The 16,691-nt window shown below is 47.5% G+C and overlaps 8 protein-coding genes across 8 annotated transcripts; 4 read left to right on the plus strand and 4 right to left on the minus strand.

Moving 5' to 3' along the window:
• Nucleotides 1-108: 108 nt before the first annotated feature.
• SRP54 (Signal recognition particle) lies at nucleotides 109-2,332 on the plus strand (the record flags this gene model as incomplete). Its single annotated transcript, XM_043153714.1, has 10 exons — nucleotides 109-186; nucleotides 237-404; nucleotides 456-554; nucleotides 612-957; nucleotides 1,022-1,130; nucleotides 1,209-1,457; nucleotides 1,513-1,824; nucleotides 1,879-1,972; nucleotides 2,029-2,158; nucleotides 2,217-2,332. 10 exons carry the CDS (start codon nucleotides 109-111, stop codon nucleotides 2,330-2,332), a joined length of 1,701 nt encoding a protein of 566 aa, XP_043008999.1.
• A 183-nt stretch (nucleotides 2,333-2,515) lies between these two features.
• Nucleotides 2,516-3,653, plus strand: E1B28_008880 (uncharacterized protein; the record flags this gene model as incomplete). Its single annotated transcript, XM_043153715.1, has 7 exons — nucleotides 2,516-2,525; nucleotides 2,584-2,663; nucleotides 2,715-2,825; nucleotides 2,881-3,020; nucleotides 3,070-3,226; nucleotides 3,280-3,518; nucleotides 3,575-3,653. The coding sequence occupies 7 exons, from the start codon at nucleotides 2,516-2,518 to the stop codon at nucleotides 3,651-3,653; spliced, it is 816 nt and encodes a 271-aa protein (XP_043009000.1).
• A 291-nt stretch (nucleotides 3,654-3,944) lies between these two features.
• Nucleotides 3,945-6,406, minus strand: E1B28_008881 (uncharacterized protein; the record flags this gene model as incomplete). The annotated part of the gene is made up of 3 exons (XM_043153716.1): nucleotides 3,945-5,116; nucleotides 5,181-5,775; nucleotides 5,990-6,406. The coding sequence occupies 3 exons, from the start codon at nucleotides 6,404-6,406 to the stop codon at nucleotides 3,945-3,947; spliced, it is 2,184 nt and encodes a 727-aa protein (XP_043009001.1).
• A 219-nt stretch (nucleotides 6,407-6,625) lies between these two features.
• TOA2 (Transcription initiation factor IIA small chain (TFIIA 13.5 kDa subunit)) lies at nucleotides 6,626-7,126 on the minus strand (the record flags this gene model as incomplete). The annotated part of the gene is made up of 4 exons (XM_043153717.1): nucleotides 6,626-6,781; nucleotides 6,833-6,892; nucleotides 6,952-7,039; nucleotides 7,089-7,126. 4 exons carry the CDS (start codon nucleotides 7,124-7,126, stop codon nucleotides 6,626-6,628), a joined length of 342 nt encoding a protein of 113 aa, XP_043009002.1.
• A 1,099-nt stretch (nucleotides 7,127-8,225) lies between these two features.
• On the plus strand, nucleotides 8,226-10,000 carry E1B28_008883 (uncharacterized protein; the record flags this gene model as incomplete). The annotated part of the gene is made up of 3 exons (XM_043153718.1): nucleotides 8,226-8,254; nucleotides 8,307-8,729; nucleotides 8,783-10,000. Exons 1-3 carry the CDS (start codon nucleotides 8,240-8,242, stop codon nucleotides 9,998-10,000), a joined length of 1,656 nt encoding a protein of 551 aa, XP_043009003.1. The 5' UTR covers nucleotides 8,226-8,239.
• A 467-nt stretch (nucleotides 10,001-10,467) lies between these two features.
• E1B28_008884 (uncharacterized protein) lies at nucleotides 10,468-11,832 on the minus strand (the record flags this gene model as incomplete). Its single annotated transcript, XM_043153719.1, has 4 exons — nucleotides 11,287-11,832; nucleotides 11,202-11,233; nucleotides 10,646-11,149; nucleotides 10,468-10,587 (listed from the first exon to the last, which is right to left on the minus strand). Exons 1-4 carry the CDS (start codon nucleotides 11,765-11,767, stop codon nucleotides 10,468-10,470), a joined length of 1,137 nt encoding a protein of 378 aa, XP_043009004.1. The 5' UTR covers nucleotides 11,768-11,832.
• A 772-nt stretch (nucleotides 11,833-12,604) lies between these two features.
• Nucleotides 12,605-14,289, minus strand: E1B28_008885 (uncharacterized protein). The gene is made up of 2 exons (XM_043153720.1): nucleotides 13,314-14,289; nucleotides 12,605-13,253 (listed from the first exon to the last, which is right to left on the minus strand). The coding sequence occupies exons 1-2, from the start codon at nucleotides 14,261-14,263 to the stop codon at nucleotides 12,743-12,745; spliced, it is 1,461 nt and encodes a 486-aa protein (XP_043009005.1). The 5' UTR covers nucleotides 14,264-14,289; the 3' UTR covers nucleotides 12,605-12,742.
• On the plus strand, nucleotides 12,755-16,668 carry E1B28_008886 (uncharacterized protein). The gene is made up of 9 exons (XM_043153721.1): nucleotides 12,755-13,205; nucleotides 13,262-14,388; nucleotides 14,441-14,531; nucleotides 14,585-14,721; nucleotides 14,779-14,923; nucleotides 14,979-15,233; nucleotides 15,284-15,432; nucleotides 15,491-16,162; nucleotides 16,215-16,668. Exons 2-9 carry the CDS (start codon nucleotides 14,332-14,334, stop codon nucleotides 16,404-16,406), a joined length of 1,698 nt encoding a protein of 565 aa, XP_043009006.1. The 5' UTR covers nucleotides 12,755-13,205; nucleotides 13,262-14,331; the 3' UTR covers nucleotides 16,407-16,668.
• Nucleotides 16,669-16,691: the final 23 nt, after the last annotated feature.

A 16,691-nucleotide genomic window follows, 5' to 3' on the forward strand; every position in this document is an offset into this window, starting at 1 on the left:
GCAAGTGACGAGTTGGGTTGGAGTAAAGTACTGGATCCGCGCGTCATCAGATCATTACTTGCATCCTCCCGCGCATAATCTTCTTCTCCCTTAAAACCTTTGGGCGAGATGGTCCTCGCAGACTTGGGCCGGAAACTCAATGCGGCCCTTTCATCTCTCAATAGGGCTCCTGTCATAGATGAGAAGGCGAGCAAAGTTTCAGTAGCGCATCAAAACGTCTAACCTCTCACGTTTAGGTGCTGGACGCTACATTGAAAGAAATAACTGCTGCATTGTTGGAATCGGACGTTAATGTCAAGCTTGTGGCATCACTTCGTCAAAAAGTCAAAGCGAAAGTCAAATCGGCATTGGAAGGTTCTAATGACAAAACGAAGGATGCGAGTCGTAAAAACCTCATACAACGAGTGCGATACCAACTTGTGGATGATGATCGCTTCTCACTCTGATTTAAACAGGCCGTCTTTGACGAATTAGTCCATCTGGTAGACCCCGGTGTGGAGCCTTACAAACCTAAGAAAGGGCAGAGCAATGTTATTATGGCTGTTGGTCTTCAAGTACGTCGTCACGACTCTTCCGGGTTGTATTTCTATTAAGAACCGCAACAACTGCAGGGAAACGGCAAAACGACTACATGCACCAAACTAGCCGTGCATTATCAAAAGAGAGGATTCAAATGTGCCATCGTTTGCGCGGACACCTTCCGGGCTGGGGCTTTCGATCAGACTCGTCAATCCGCTACGAAAGCTAAGGTTGCATACTTTGGATCCTATACCGAGACAGATCCGGTCGCTATCGCCGCACAGGGTGTGGCAAAGTTCAAGAAGGAAAGGTTTGAAGTGATTATTGTCGATACTTCTGGGCGGCATAAGCAAGAATCAGAATTGTTCGATGAAATGATTCAGATTGGGGAAGCCGTTCAACCGAATATGACTGTCCTTATTTTGGACGCCAGCATCGGTGTGTCCGACCCATCCTGATGATATGATAGGCCATGTCTGTGACAATTTGTTGTCATGTATAGGTCAAGCCGCGGAAGCACAGAGTAGGGCATTCAAAGAGAGCGCTGATTTTGGTGCCATCATTGTCACGAAAATGGATGGTCATGCTAAAGGAGGAGGGGCAATATCAGCGTTCGTCGATTCCTCAACTATTTTTTTTTATATCTACAAATCACAATGACATTGACACTCCCTTCGTACAAATCATAGGGTAGCAGCAACGAAAACACCGATCATATTTCTCGGTGTCGGGGAACATTTACATGACCTGGACCGGTTTTCTCCTCAGCCTTTCATCTCGAAATTACTAGGACTAGGTGATGTGCAAGGGTTAATGGAGCACATGCAAGATCTCGCCACCCAAAATCCTGACAAGCAAAAGGAGATGGCAAAAAAACTTGAAGAAGGCAAACTCAGCATACGAGATTGGAGGGAGCAGATACAGAATGTCATGAATATGTCTGTGCTCTCTGTTTTCCTGTGCAGCCTAATCTCAACTGGAACTTGTGTGCAGGGGGCCCATTAGCAAAATTGCTTCTATGATTCCTGGGCTCCCTCAAGATTTGTTGCAAGGCTCAGACGAGGAAGGATCAATGCGGATGAAGAGAATGATATTCATTACCGATAGCATGACCGCTATGGAGCTCGAATCCGATGGGTCGCCATTCATGGAAATGGGTAACGACGGAAAGCCCGTCGGCCTTACATGGAGAGTGACGCGAGTTGCAAGAGGCAGTGGCACAAGTGTTCGAGAAGTGGAAGAGCTGTTGTGCCAGTATCGCATGATGGCTAATATGGCGAAACAGGCTGGTGGCAAGAACGGGTGGTAAGTGATTTGTGAACAATTCATAATTATTCGGATATATATATCCTTTAATAGGCTCTCTGCGATGCAGAAGATGCAAGCAGCGGCCGGTGGGAAGGGTCGTGGCGCAAATGGTATGCCAACGCCTGCACAAATACAAGCGATGCAGGTTCGTCGTCATCGGTTTCCTTTGTTTGAAAAAGCTCGAATTTCTGCACGATCTAGCGAGCACTACCGCCAGGCATGCTTCAGCAAATGCAGCGTCAGATGCGAAGTGGTGGTGGTATGCAGGAAATGATGAGAGCCATGATGCAAGGGCAAGGAGGTGATCAAATGGACATGGAAGAGATGCAAAGTGAGCAACTATCCTTTGCTGGTCATGCTCTCCCACTCAATTTGGCTGGATACTGTAGGAATGATGTCGCAAATGGGCAGTGGTCTTGGAGGTCTCGGAGGTCTGGGCGGTCTCGGAGGAATGTCGAACATGTCAGAAATGTTCAAGCTAATGGGAATGGGTGGCAATCGATGATCTACTTTTTATATAGAGCATGTTTCCATATCATTTCTCTCTTCGGGAGTTGTATCAATATGGGCACTTTTGGTAAGTCCACAGCCTCCGAGGCGTCAAAGGCAAACAAACACATCCAAAACAACGCGTCGCGCGTCTATATTACAGACGCGCTTTTCTGAACCATCATCCACGACCATTAGCATGAGCCAAGGTTCTTTCCAAACATGCATACCCCATAATTCATATCCATAACTATGTCTTTAATCTAGATTATTACGGCGGAGGAGGTTTCACAAACTCTCCATTCAGCGGTAGCGCTGATGGGAGCCCAAGCTCTGGAGTCCGAGGGGTGAGCCGTGGGCCAATGATCTTTCATATTGTCAGGCTGAAGCAAAAGCAGAGAGGAGATATGGCCCACTCATTGACGCCTGTATTCATCGCTCAATTGTTTCAGGCTACTCAAGCCCATGCCGACGCAGATTGGAAGCTTGGCAACGTTGAGCTCGGGCAGGTGAGCAAATACTGCACTGCAGTCGCGCCAAAGTAACGATATCCATCCGAATCAGATAACAGTCGTTGGACATGTCGTCGAGATCAAGAAACAGAGCTCACATATTACGTACAAGCTGGAAGACCACCTGGGCTCAATTGAAGCTCGTACATGGAGTGAAGGTGGTAACGATGACGAAGATAAATGGGGCGTGAAGTGCGTAAACTCAAGGTTTCTCATTCGACTTCTCATTCGGCTATTCCAGGGTACATGAATATGCCCGTGTCATGGGTACTTTGAAGAGCTTTGGAGGAAAACGATATATCAATGCTGTTCACCTTCGACCAATCCTAGACTCGAATGAAATCTATTTTCATGAATATGAAGTCTTCACAGTACACCTCACCCATAAAAATGGACCGGTGCGCTTGCCTTTACGATTACGTGGTTTGGTCTAATCTCACCCTCCTCTTAGCCTAAATCTCAAACAGCTAATCGCGTCGGAAACTCAAGTGCTTCTGCCTCAGGTCCAGGAATATCCGCATACTCAGCTTCCACTTCCAATGCGAACAGTAACGACCATCCTGAATATGCTCAACTCCCTGCTTTACAACAAAAGATACTCCGTGAAATATTGGCCGCACCAGATGATGACGGTGGTGCCTTTGTAGGCAGCATTGCCAAAGCAGTCGGTGGTGACGCTGGTGATATTAGGTCAGTCCTTGACATGATCCTTGGCAGGCCGTGTTCCTGATCCTTCGTCTCCGCAGTAATGCATTGGATCAATTAATGGATGGCGGTTATATCTACAACACATCTGACGATTCTCATTTCATGGTTTCGCGGTGATGATCTTGAACGTCGTCGCATAACCTCTTCTATGATGTCAACTTACATTCACTAAGACAACTGAGTCCTTGCCCAGTGTACAGTAATCAAGCGTTTAATTGAAATCCTTGGTTCAGGCGATCAATTGCGATAAGTGGCAACATACATAGAAAGAGAAGACTGAAGGACGGACGCAAAGTCCGTCCAGCCTAACAACCGAAAATACTGTAAACCTACCTCGAGATAGATTGCATTTTGAATCAGTGGATACCAAGGGTAACGAAAGAAAAGAAAAACGGGGGACGTATGTAACTAATATGGACTTAGCGATGATCTTTCGTACGGAAGTTCAGAAACCTGGACGTCTTCAACCCTCCCCTTCAGCCATTCCAAAACATCTGGCCCCAATGCCGCACATTCATACAACTCTAGAGTGGCCAGCCTTGTCGGTGCCACCCCGTTGACGACCATCGCTCCCGAACCAGTGCCAGTCACGTTTGTATCTGGATTCCTGGCGTCCACAAACTGAACAAGTTTCCCAATCCCTTCGGAATGTGCATGACAATGTTTCATTGCCACCTCTGACAAGTTGGGGCAGAGCCAACTATTGCTAGTCGTTCCCCCAGGAACTGCCACACCCGCCGCAGCCGCAGATCCAGACAGTAAGTCATCATCTGGAGCACCCAAAGCACTGAGCAGTGTGTCCATGGGTGTACCCCCTACGCGTAAGCTCTCCAGCTGGTTCATGTCGGTAAGAAAAGCCCACGATACAATTGTGCCCGTCCCGTAGTAAAGGCTTGACGGAGAGCCGGTACTCGCTGGATAAGACGATGACGACGGGGAGCAATCTAAATTGGAAAGTCTGCTTTTTCCGTCTTTCTCCCTAAGTTGCTGGGCGTCCTTTGTGGCCCTTCTACCACAACCGTATCCATAAGCAACACTGAGGTGTTTGATTCCCGTGCTCAGGGGGCCCATCCTCGTCAACAAGCCCGCTATGATATCCTCGATTGGATCTCTTGCATCGATGTCGGTATTAAATTCTTCCAAATTCGGTAAAGTTAGTATCTCGACGAGTTGGCAAAGGTAGTGATGGCCTCCTATGTTGAACTCTGTCAATTCGGGTAACAGGAGCGGGTTAAGTGGGAGGACCGTTTGGGTAACCGATTGGAAGTGAAGTGAAAGACGTTTCAAAGAGTTACGGTTTGCATGGAGGATGTGAAAGATGCGATCCAGAGAGAGTTGGCTATTCGGAAGTGCACGGAGGTTCAGTGTATGTAGATTGGTATGAAACATGGGTGAAGACCATTTGAAAGGTGCATTTTGGAGAGTGAGGCTCTGAAGCTGAGGGAGGGCAGGAACATGTTGCAAGGAAGACCCAGTCAGATTGGCGGATGGGAAATTCAAGTTGGGTAGCCACGAGCATTCCTGGTACAACGCCGGTTCTGCAGAGGACACTTCGAATTCCTTCAGTAATGGAGCATCTCCTAGATTGTCCGAAATTCTTAAGCACTGTCTTATGTCTTAACGTACACACCATTCAGAACTCACCATTGATAGATCTCAGGGCCGCAATCGAGTTGAAATGCTTATCAAACCTAAAAACGAAACGTTCCCATCGTTGAATCTGTTCGACGAGATAAAACATGGCAATCCAACCCCAATGATTACCATTCCTCGGGCCGTTGACTGAACTGCGGTCATATTTGTTGTTGCGTCTGTCACGGTGACTGAGACTGACGTGTGCAAAGGAGGGTGGAGGGGAAGGAATCCAGGGATCCCACCCGTCATGAATGGGAGTGACAGGTTGTGAGGCGAAGGGGACAATCAGAGGCGTGTGAGCAGGGGGTAGGGCAGTGGATGGATGCGGAATCACATAATGTGCGACAGGGGGACCGGTAACCGAACTTCCAGCGCCACCGGGAAGGACTTGATGGTGAGTGGACCAAGCGGAATAGAATAACGCAGCCGGCGAGGTGGGGGAAGTCGAACGACGGCTTCTGATCCGTGGTTTCGGAGATGCATCAGGTGAGGATTTGACAACCCGAAGGTAGATTTCAATGTCGAGAGGGACAGTGGGACCGGCACGTTCAAGCCAGAGCCTAATGATGTCTGGAGATGAATGTTGGGTGGTGAGAAGGCGGATCTAAGAAGATCATGGTCAGCTGAGAATTCCAAGAGCATTCAAACCTTCAGGTTTGGAAGAATTATGTCAAATATAGGATGTATGATAAATAGCCCTGAATGGGAACAAAAATGACTGAGAAAGCCAGATGGGTGGCCATATAGGGTGTTTGAGAGGGTATTCCCACAATGGTGAAGGATGAAGGATGAAGGACGTCGAAAGAAGACAATGGTACCTTTGACCAAATCCGGGGCATATTCAGAGCCAATCTCCTCCATTTCCTGCATACAGCTGCTAAAATCCAAGCACAACATGGATGATCCTGAAAGCACCAGTTAAAGACATAACTGAGCAGCTCAGATGGAAGCCGACGAGTGGGCGCAAGATACGACTGGGTTCGAGAAATCTTTTCTTCAATTAGAGACCTTTCCCTGGTCATTTCGTTGATTGCGCACTGAGCCTCGAGGACAATCTGTGCAAGATGAGCTTCTGCTTCGTTGATCTTGCTTGAAAGCTGTTCGAGAGATTTGGCATGCTCGGTAAGGGTGAGTTTTGCATTTGCGAGGGAGACACGACTTGGGGGATCCGGAAAGTCATCCATATCGCTGATAGTACTGGTACTGGGACTGACAGGACTTGCAGGGGAGGTCATGATGGTAAGAAAAAAAGAAGTGTAGCGGGGTTATTTCAAAGTCCGATAACACCGAGGGGTGATAATGATATTTATGTACTCATCTCTACTCATGCGTACCTAAACTATAATTCGACTACCTTATAATCAGCTTTATTAGTACAGTGTTACATGCATGGTAGTCGCCTTGCATGTCGGGCACGAGCGTGTCTATGAGGATCCTCTCGGTGAACACCAGTCTCATTTCTTTCCTGCTTCCATCGCATCTCCGTTTTTACAGGCAATTATTTTGATTTTGGGAGTGTTCACCATCTCATTGGACTCCATCTTGAATGATGCATTCTTCACGATAAATGTCCAAACATCGTCACATAACCGGTAGGTATGCAGGTGGCCCTGTATGAATTATTGACAATGTATTATCGACGCAGATATCGTGCCACACACCTTCAGACTAGTCTTCGTCTTCACCTGCTTAATCATGATGTCGGCGAGGGATTTGTCAAACTGTAATAAGACCTTTAGCAGAAAGCTTGGTTGCGGCCGCAGAACGAAGACGTAAGCACCTGGGACAAGACTTTCATGGCAAGCTGAGGCGTGATTGAACCACTTGTAATGAGCTCGTCCAGCGAGTCCGTAAGTGCCATTCCAATTCTATAGATCTTTTGAGCGATAGAAAAACTTGGTTATGACCAAAACGTACGATGAACCACGATAAAACTCGTAGTAGGCAGTGGCCATGGTGGAGGATCGACTCAAAGCCTTGCGTCTCGTGGCTGTGTGAGCACCACCCATTTACGCTGTCGGCCGTGCAATTCACGAAACGTTAATTCTAAACACAGAGTCGTACTTTGGGAGGCAAAGAAACATCTGGTGTTGTTTTCCTTGTCGATGATAATATATTGATGATATCTTCTCAGTAGTAACACTGAGCATTGTCGCAAGAAAGTGTCGAGGTACCGAGTCATCATTCACTTCACATGTCACATGAGTTGACAGCGAGAAGAGAGAATACATAGGAGAGAATGAGAATCCATGCAATGGTGAGTAAAATAGCTTCAATTCGCGTGATGCTGGCTTCATGTCGACCCCAGTTCGTTATCCTTGTTTCTTAGCGCTAGCATAGCAAGGATTGTAGCCGTAGGTTACAAGTGGCATATCCGGATCTGGATGTGTAAAGCATCCTCCAAGTTATATCACAAGTTTCTTAGTTCGACGATGGAGTTCAGAGTCAATCGACTTGCGAAACCTTACGCCAAACCCCGAGTCTGCCATGATATGGGAAAACGTCGTTTGGAGCTTCATCGACTTCGATATCGCTCAATGACTCCGACTTCTATGATTACTTGTGTTCAGCTTTTTGGTACATGACCGGTGACCGTGCTCGAGGGCGGACTCGTAGCACTAACCAGAAGCTGAACTACTACCGACGTTTAAGAGACAGCGTCTCAAGTACTGTTGATTGTTTCAACACCCTCAGAGGTGGCCTTCTTGAGTACTGGATGCCCGACTGAAGCATATCTGTCGAAGCCAAGGATCCCCCGCAGTTCTCTATTCCTAGACATGGCCTTAACACGCATATCTCTTCGGATATGCTATGTTTCATTATCGTTGCCTCATCCTTTCTCATTATTCCACCCCAATGTTACGGTTATCTTTTGTCAAGAAGTCACTTTTTTTTGAGTTCAAGCCCCCTCATATCATTGTACTTATCGAAATCATAGCCTTCCTCACCTCTGTGTCTCTGTGTACATGTGGCCGGACTTTGACAGTAAGGCCCCGACTGCGCTGGCGGCTGTGTCGGAAAGCGCGATCCCAGGTGGCTGTGTTTCCAAAAGTTCTCACTTGACGATCATGGCAACAGATCCAGTACGTACTCTGTCCAATGAAGAATTTATTGGCTTATTATCATTCCTTGTAGGGCACGTCAATTCCGCCAACAGGTGAGCAGGGAACAAAAACCACTACTCCTCCGACTGGCACTGGAACACCACCCACAAATGGTGCGACCGACGGAACAGATTCAATCACAACTACTAGCCAGTCAAGTTCGGGCACCTCTGAATCTCCTTCCTCAACTTCCTCTTCATCCTCAAGCTCATCCTCGTCTTCATCATCTGAATCCTCTTCATCTTCATCGTCATCTTCATCATCTTCATCTTCTTCATCATCATCTTCGTCTTCATCATCTTCGTCTCCTTCTTCATCTCCAAGTTCTTCATCATCTCATTCTCAGTCTACGACCACCCAACCACCCTCGAGTCCTGACTCACCATCAAAGACGACGGGGAGCACTTCTTTCACGACTTTCGTCACCACTGCCTCCAATGGCCAGCTGACCACGGTATGTTTTGCCCGTGAGCGTCAATCAATTCACTACATGACAACCTATTACAGGTCGTATCACCCCTCCCGTCACTCTCGACCCCTTCTAGCTCCAATTCTACCAACGTTAATCGAACCGCTGTAATTGCGGGGTCCACCGTCGCGGGCGTCGTCCTTCTTCTTCTAATCCTAGCCGCTGTCTTCGTCACCAGGCGGCACCAAAACCGCAGAACCAGCTTTATTCGATCTCTTCTTCAGCGTGCACGCGAAGGCAGAGGCGCCGGGAGTGTCGGCTTACTTGACGACGAGTTCGACGATGATGGAGATGTCCCAATGACACGATATCGGGATGATGTAGCTGGTCATCCGAGGTCAGCTTCAGGGCCCTCACTTCATACACCGACCCCGAGTTTCAGCGGAAGTGGACGAGGTCCAACTCCCCTTCCAACGATGCCTATGAACCCGCACTCATCGCCGATCGTTGGTAATTTCTCAGGGGCAGTTGTACCTAACACCGTTGGTCCAGGCTCAACTACTGTAGGGGCTTTAGCCAATACATCCACAACTTCTGTCAACACAAAAACTACTACCCCTTCACTCTTTCGGGCACGCGCGCACGATTCGGGGAGTATATTCCACGAGGAGTTATCTGAAAACACTGCTCAAACGAGTAACTTCGTGGATCCGCTGTTGACCAGAAGCGAGGAGATAGATTTTTCCACCATTATTGACGACGTTATGGGGCCCTCGCCGACATCGCCGAACGGCAGTAGGTCTGCAGGAATAACGGGAGCCGCAGCTGTTCCTTTTAGCAAACCTCCAGTTCACGTTTCTTCTCCGAGCCAAAGTTCATCCATTTACGATCCATTCTCGGCAAAAACCTCCTCCTCTTTCTATAGCTCACACGCCAAAGACATCTCAACGGCTTCCTCTACTTCGATTGACTCGACCAGTCCCACTAGTCTCTTGGGCTTACCTGCTGGGACATCTCCTGTCAAGAAATCCAGCCCGTTGGTTGCAAGTACAACATCCGCATCGACCGCGCTATCACCCGCTGCAAATAGATCACCACCTTCGTCCTTCGCTCCTCCACCTATACCAGCGAGATCTCCGATGCGCACGCCCTCGCCGAAACGTTCGATTATAGAGAGTCCTCCGGCCGTGTTCACTCCTCCTTCGAGAAATATAAATTGGATAGAGAGGTCTCCAAATAGGAATAGCCATGCCTCGCTAACGAGGACCAGTTCAGAAGAGGGCGGAAATAAGGGTGGGGTTGGACAAGCGATATAAGATACTCTTTTTTTTTTGGTTTGAAGGACTTCTTCTCATTGTCTCATCGCTGTCTTTGCACATTCCTTTCCCTGTGGTATCCTTATCTGTGGCGAACGCTCGGCCTCTGCTTGATTTTTTCTTGTTCTGTATCTGTAGATTCCGTACATCCCGAACATTATTTTATCCCAAGTGCGAATGTCACTCCCCACATCTTTCTCATAAATACCTTACTTCCTTGATACACCCCTCCAGGCGGATACACACATATCTATTACTATTAACATTATATGGATGCATTTGACAAAGGTTCAAGGGCGGAGTATATATCGACAGGACCAGGATCTCTTTGGATAAACCACGATAGATACGGTACACATCCACAGGGCCATTGGGGCGATAAAAATGTGGGTAGACAGACTACCATAACGTTAACCATGTTGTGGATGTCTGATAATAAATACAGGGCGAAGCAGATTTGACTTGCCCTAATACCCAATTGCACCGCGTAGTATAGGAACTAGAAGATTTTTCGACTTGAAAAGCACAGCGAAGAAAGGGCCAAGCATGAGACCCCAGAGGACATCCATGAAAACAATACCACTGGCCTGGTTCAATGCATCGGTAAGTTCATCCTCAATCAAACGTGTGTTAAACTGAGGTTACCTTTCCATTCACGATTACAATCATCTCCATCGACCCTTTGTAAAGCGCATTCACATTCTTCCCATTCAGGAAACTCGTCACATTCTTTACGACGACTGGTACGTGCCCCATAGACGTCTTCATACTCGTTTTCTGTTCCTGCCAGTCAATGATGTCTCCCGCCGCAAAGATATTCGGATGATCGATTAGCTGTAAGGTTGGTTTGACTTTGATATGGCCGCGGGGAGTCAGGGCGTTTTGGCCGAGGGAAGAACCCATGAACTGTGTGTTCGGACGACCACCCCATGTACGAACGACGAGATCGGGACGCAAGGTTCGTCCGTTCCTCGTCGGGACAGGTATATTATTAGAGGGGCCAGGAATCAGGTCTTCAGAAACCATGTTGTCCAGAATTACTTTAACGTTTCGGCTCTCGAGTTGTTTCTGAATTGCTTCCCGGACCTTGTGGGGATACGCGTCATTAAGGAGTAGCTTTTCGCGGTGTATGATGGTTATTTCTTTGTCCTGTCGATAATCATGAGTGATGCTGATGATATACGAGCTGAAGAGACCTTACGGACCACACATCTCGAATCTCGCCAGCAAGTTCTGCGACGTCCAGATTAGCGGTACACAACAAGTGATATAATGATAGGGCGTACCAATACCAACCGCACCACCGCCCACTAACAGCACGTCCTTTGCATCCTCAAACTCCTTTCTCGTCTGTACAATGAACTCGTCCACTTCCTTCGGCTCATTCGGAAATGCAATGGGTCCATCCCACTTATTACCGGTAGCAAGGACCAAAACATCATATCTAATCCTCTCCGAACTTTTCAACTGAACCTCCCTCTGCTTCGCGTCAATAGCAATGACCTCTCCACATACAAACTTTCCATTTCCATTGATGAAGAGTTTGTCAAACGGGACAAGGATGTTTTCTTTGAGGTCATTGTGGGCCGAAGTGATCATTCGCAGAGACGGGGGGAGAAGAATTGAATATGGTCGGGCATTAATGAGAATGATTTCGTAGCGAGATGGGTCGAGAGATTTGGAGAGAGGACGTGCAATGTTCGTGCCTGCGACTCCGCCACCGATAATGACAATTCTTGACCTCCGTTGAGCAGACATGGTGGACATTATGGGGTGTTGGATAATAGGTTTTTTTGTAAGTGGCTGATGGCAGTAGGGCGGCTGATTTCACGTTTGACCTATTAGTATAAGCGCCCAGTCTTCTATAAGTATGGCCGACGGATCAAAATGGTATCTCGTCCCAGAAGGTAAGGTAGACGTCATTCATAACCCACTAACCCCACGTGATTTAGTGTGACACCTCCATACTGGGCCTCTGCTTGTACTCGTAACTGTCTTTCTTAACACAACTCCCATCTGTGCCATCCATCAGAGCTTTTCTTCTCTCAGAACTACAGAGTTTGGTATGTCCTATCCACTCATGTCAAAATTTATTCAGTTTATCGATTCAAAAATTCCCTGATATAGAAATAGTACCTGAGGAACTGTATTAGATGGCGCCCCCGAAAAAATCAACCATTGCGTGATGAGAAAACTTAATGAAGGCAGGAGGGAAGGTGAAGTTCTTCTAGTGGACTCATGTCTTATCTCTACTGGATTTTTCAACTGGGCACTCTGCTATACTGATGTGTACATGAGGGACTGAATGGGAAAGAAGCTGCATATTGTGCAAAGCATTACAGGGGTCACTGTGCTATACCCAATGACTATTTGAAGGACTTTGAGAAGTTGGGGTGCCTGCAGAACTTCAAAAAATTACAAAATATGCGATTTCCATTGATTTTTCCCACTGTTTGGCTATTGGGGAGTTCAGTTTTCATTTACTTACTATAGAACTTATTATACAGCCTCGTCAACTAATATAAAATGATTATCAGAGATAAAACACATTGAATTAACGATGTAGCTATGTGGGGAGGTACTCCAAAGTGAAGTACCAGGGAGCAGAGGCCCGATTTGGAAGGCGGTAACGATGTGACCTCAATCACGTGGGGTTAGTGGGTTATGAATGGCGTCTACCTTATGAAATGCTGAGAAACATGCATCAGCTGTATCAATCCCTAAGGAACTACAAAACTACAATCATTCCTCAGGGACAGCCTGTACATTACTGGGATTCGCTCGTTCCTTCTCTCTTTCGTAATCCGCCAAACTGGGGTTAGACTTCTCCCAAACCCTCAACGCGGCTTCATAGGCATCCCAAACCATCGTACCCCCCCTTTCCCCGCCAAATTCATCGTCGTTAGACAGACGAGCTGTTTTTGCGTCTCCCGTCGCTTGATTTTTCTGCTTCCCTTTCTGACCGTTTTCTGACCTCTCTTCAAACGTGGGTGGAGGTGGAACTCTCAACCCGACCACTGTCGCGCATTCAGCGTACAATGCACCAGGTTTAAGTACCTCCTCTGGCATTTCTGTGTGGCGTTTGTCGATGAGAGAATCTGACGGACTATTTTTCTTGCTCTTGGCATCGTCAAAGTGTGAGGTGGAGAAGACTTTGAATGGTGTTGGAAGGAATAAGACATGAAGTACAGACTGTATTGCATAGGTGGGTGCCTTTGCTAAGATTCTTAGCATAGGATAAGTGAGTATGTACCTGAAAAGCGTCCACCAATGGTCATCGACAAGAAGAGTCTAGAAGTATGTAGGAACTTACAAGAATATTCCTAACCAAGACCCAGGGCCGCCCAAGCCGACTCCGAGCATTCTGCCTAATGTGTCAGATCTGCTAACGCCTGGAGACACGCTTATGGCCACTATATTTGACTTTTGGTTCTTTCCGCTGACTACAGGGACAGCGCTAGAACCTGCCGAAGTTTTTGGGACCTGAGCGGAAGGAAGGGCATCGAGGATCCGCTGTAGATGACGAGTAAATATGATTGTTTGTAGGGATCGGCTTCCCTCTAGGAATAATAGCGACGACTGTTTGGGAGGTTGGGGCGACGAGTTTGGCGCAAGAGATTGGAAAAGGTTGGAATAAAAGATTGACAGATCTGGAACGGCAGCTGCGTAGAATCTGTTCACCACGTTGATGATACGAATGTCTCTCTCAGCAGGAGCTGTTAGGAGAGCGGGAAGTAGCAATGTTGTCATCAGGAATGTCGCCAGAGCACGTCTATCCCTCTGCTCCTGGACGCTTGTCGTCTCTTTCGTTACGAAGCTGAACGTTCCGAGTGACTCGTACTCGTGTGCAAAGATCAAGGCATCCAACCTCTTGTCATCTCCTTGTAAGAAGCGTTTACAGAATGCCTGAATCGACGCTGGAGCCTCCAAGTCGCATTGCTCTGCATAGATGAGTTCATTCTTGGTCGTTGAACGTAAAAGATCAATGAGAGTAGTGATATGCTCTGAAGAAACCGGAAATGTAGTCAATGCAATTATATGGGCCCCTCGTTTAGCGAGTTGTTGGAGGAGAGTGAGGCCAAGGGGTGTAAAGGCTCCAGTGATGAGGACAACTCTACCATGCAAGTCTCTTTCGCGATTCGTCTTTCTACCCTGGAAGATAACGTGGAGTGCAAAGGTCGATACAAGAGCGATAACGATGTGAGTGATATATTGAGTTGGAAAATATTTCGAGCCAATGCTTGCGAGAATGGCGAGGACCATGACCAAGCCGGAAAGTGTTTACAACCGAGGACTTAGCCAAATAACGCCCTCCTTACCCTCTCAAAATCATGTCCCTCAAAGTCCCAAAATCGAATAATCTTCAATTATTCAAGGAGGGATACAAGGTTCATCTTGATTTCAGTCTTAACCTATAGATATCTGACTTGCATGATCTAGCATCTCCAAGGTCTCGAGGAGGCAGTTCTACGAAATATACAAGCAGTCAATGAGCTATCTGATCTGGTCAGAACGAGTTTTGGGCCCAATGGCGCGTCTTCTTTACTCTTTTTTTTCTTCTCGCGTCATTAAAATAGTATTTAGGTCGGAATAAGCTCCTTATCAACCATCTTGGGCGACTATTTGTAACAAGCGATGCTGCCACAATTATTCGCGAAGTGGAAGTCGTTCATCCCGCTGCTAAATTATTAGTCATGGCATCGCAAGCTCAAGAAGTCGAGGTATGTTCTATTAGGATGATGCCCAATGTCCTGTATTGCTGAAAGATCGTATCTCAGATGGGCGACGCGACAAACATGGTCATTATCCTTGCTGGCGAACTACTCAAAAAGTCGGAACAGCTGCTGATCATGGGTCTGCACCCAAGCGAGGTCATCAAAGGATACGAGCTAGCGTGTACAAAAGCATTGGAGGAATTAGAGAGTACGTCGATCGCATTATCGAACCCTGGAAATCACACGACTCACCCTTTTCCCAGAACTCTCGACATTTTTACTCCCTTCGCCAGTCACACACGCATCTCTCACTACGGCCCTCAAACCGTCCATTGCATCCAAACAATATGGCTATGAAGATGTGCTCTCTTCGCTCGTCGCTGAAGCTGCATTAGCTGTCATGCCCCCGAACCCCAAAAATTTCAATGTGGACAATGTCAGAGTCGTAAAAATTATGGGAGGTAGTCTAAATGGTAGCAAAGTCGTTTTGGGAATGGTTTTCGGTCGCGAACCCGAAGGTGTGATATCTTTTCCCTCGTCGGTATACATATAATAAAGCAGCCCCTAGGTACCATAAAAAAGGCCACGAAGGCTAAAGTAGCCGTCTTCACTTCTGCATTAGACGTCGCACAGACGGAAACAAAGGGGACAGTACTGATTAAGAATGCTAACGAGATGCTTAACTTCACCCGTGGCGAAGAAAAACATTTGGAAAAGGTGACGTGAATATCAATGTTTTCGTCGTACATTGTGCTTAGCAGTGTTTACCACCCAGATTTTCAAAGAAATTGCTGACTCAGGTGTGCGAGTGATCATCGCTGGGACCTCTGTTGGCGAGCTTGCATTACACTATCTCAACCGCTTCAACATCGCCGTTCTGAAGGTCCTATCCAAATTTGACTTGAGGCGGGTTGCTCGGGTCGTTAATGCTACTCCACTCGCGCGAATCGGTGCTCCAACACCAGAGGAGGCTGGATACGTTGATATCTTTGAGACGAGCGAAGTGGGTGGAGATCGGGTCACCGTCTTACGACAGTTGGCGCCAGGTGATGAAGGCTTCGATCCTCTGGCTAAAGGGGAAAGAACGAAAACAGTGACGATCGTTTTGAGAGGAGCAACCGCGAACAGATTGGATGATCTTGAACGGGCAGTGGATGATGGTGTGAACGTTATCAAAGGATTATTGAAGGATCCACGAATGGTTCCAGGTGCGGGTGCAACGGAACTTGAGTTGGGAAGACGAGTGGAAATTTACGGAAGTGGACTCAAGGGATTGGTACAACACGCTGTAAAAAGATACTCTAATGCCCTTGAGGTTGTCCCGAGGGTACTCGCAGAGAACGCTTTGGGGGGAAGAGAGGGCAACGAGGTTGTCAGCAGATTATGGGGGAAGCACGAAGGAGACCAAGGGACAGGCGGGGGGGAGGTTTGGGGAGTGGACGTTGAGGTCTGTTTCCTCCGCTTTGCAGCCCAGCTTCAGCTGATTGTTTTCTCATCAGGCGGAGTCAGACGGTACTCTTGATGCTAATGCTCACAAAATATTCGACTCGCTTGTGGTCAAGTCTTGGGCTATACGACAAGCAACCGAGGCTGCGGTCGCCGTCTTGAGTGTCGATAGCATCATTATGAGCAAGCCAGCCGGAGGACCTAAAATCCCGCAGCAAAGCGGGAACTGGGACGAGGACGATTAACATGTTAGAGTTCTAGAACTATAAGTATGTAGAATACGTACGATCTATTACTGTAAATTTTCTCGCTCAAGGATAGCTAAAGGACCGTTGAGTGCTCGACGGAGCTTGCACCACATTGTAAGAATAGGTGCCCAGTGCTTCTTCTGAATTTCGACGACCATGAAGGCCTATTACCGTCTGTACCACCACCACCTCTGAGAGGCATGGTACACTAATGGTATATGAAGCTTTGACCCAAGGCGATCCGTAACGTCGGAGGTTGAGATTGCTGGCGGCGAGTCACAG

Source organism: Marasmius oreades, chromosome 5 (genome assembly GCF_018924745.1).
Source record: "Marasmius oreades isolate 03SP1 chromosome 5, whole genome shotgun sequence".
Taxonomy (NCBI): domain Eukaryota; kingdom Fungi; phylum Basidiomycota; class Agaricomycetes; order Agaricales; family Marasmiaceae; genus Marasmius; species Marasmius oreades.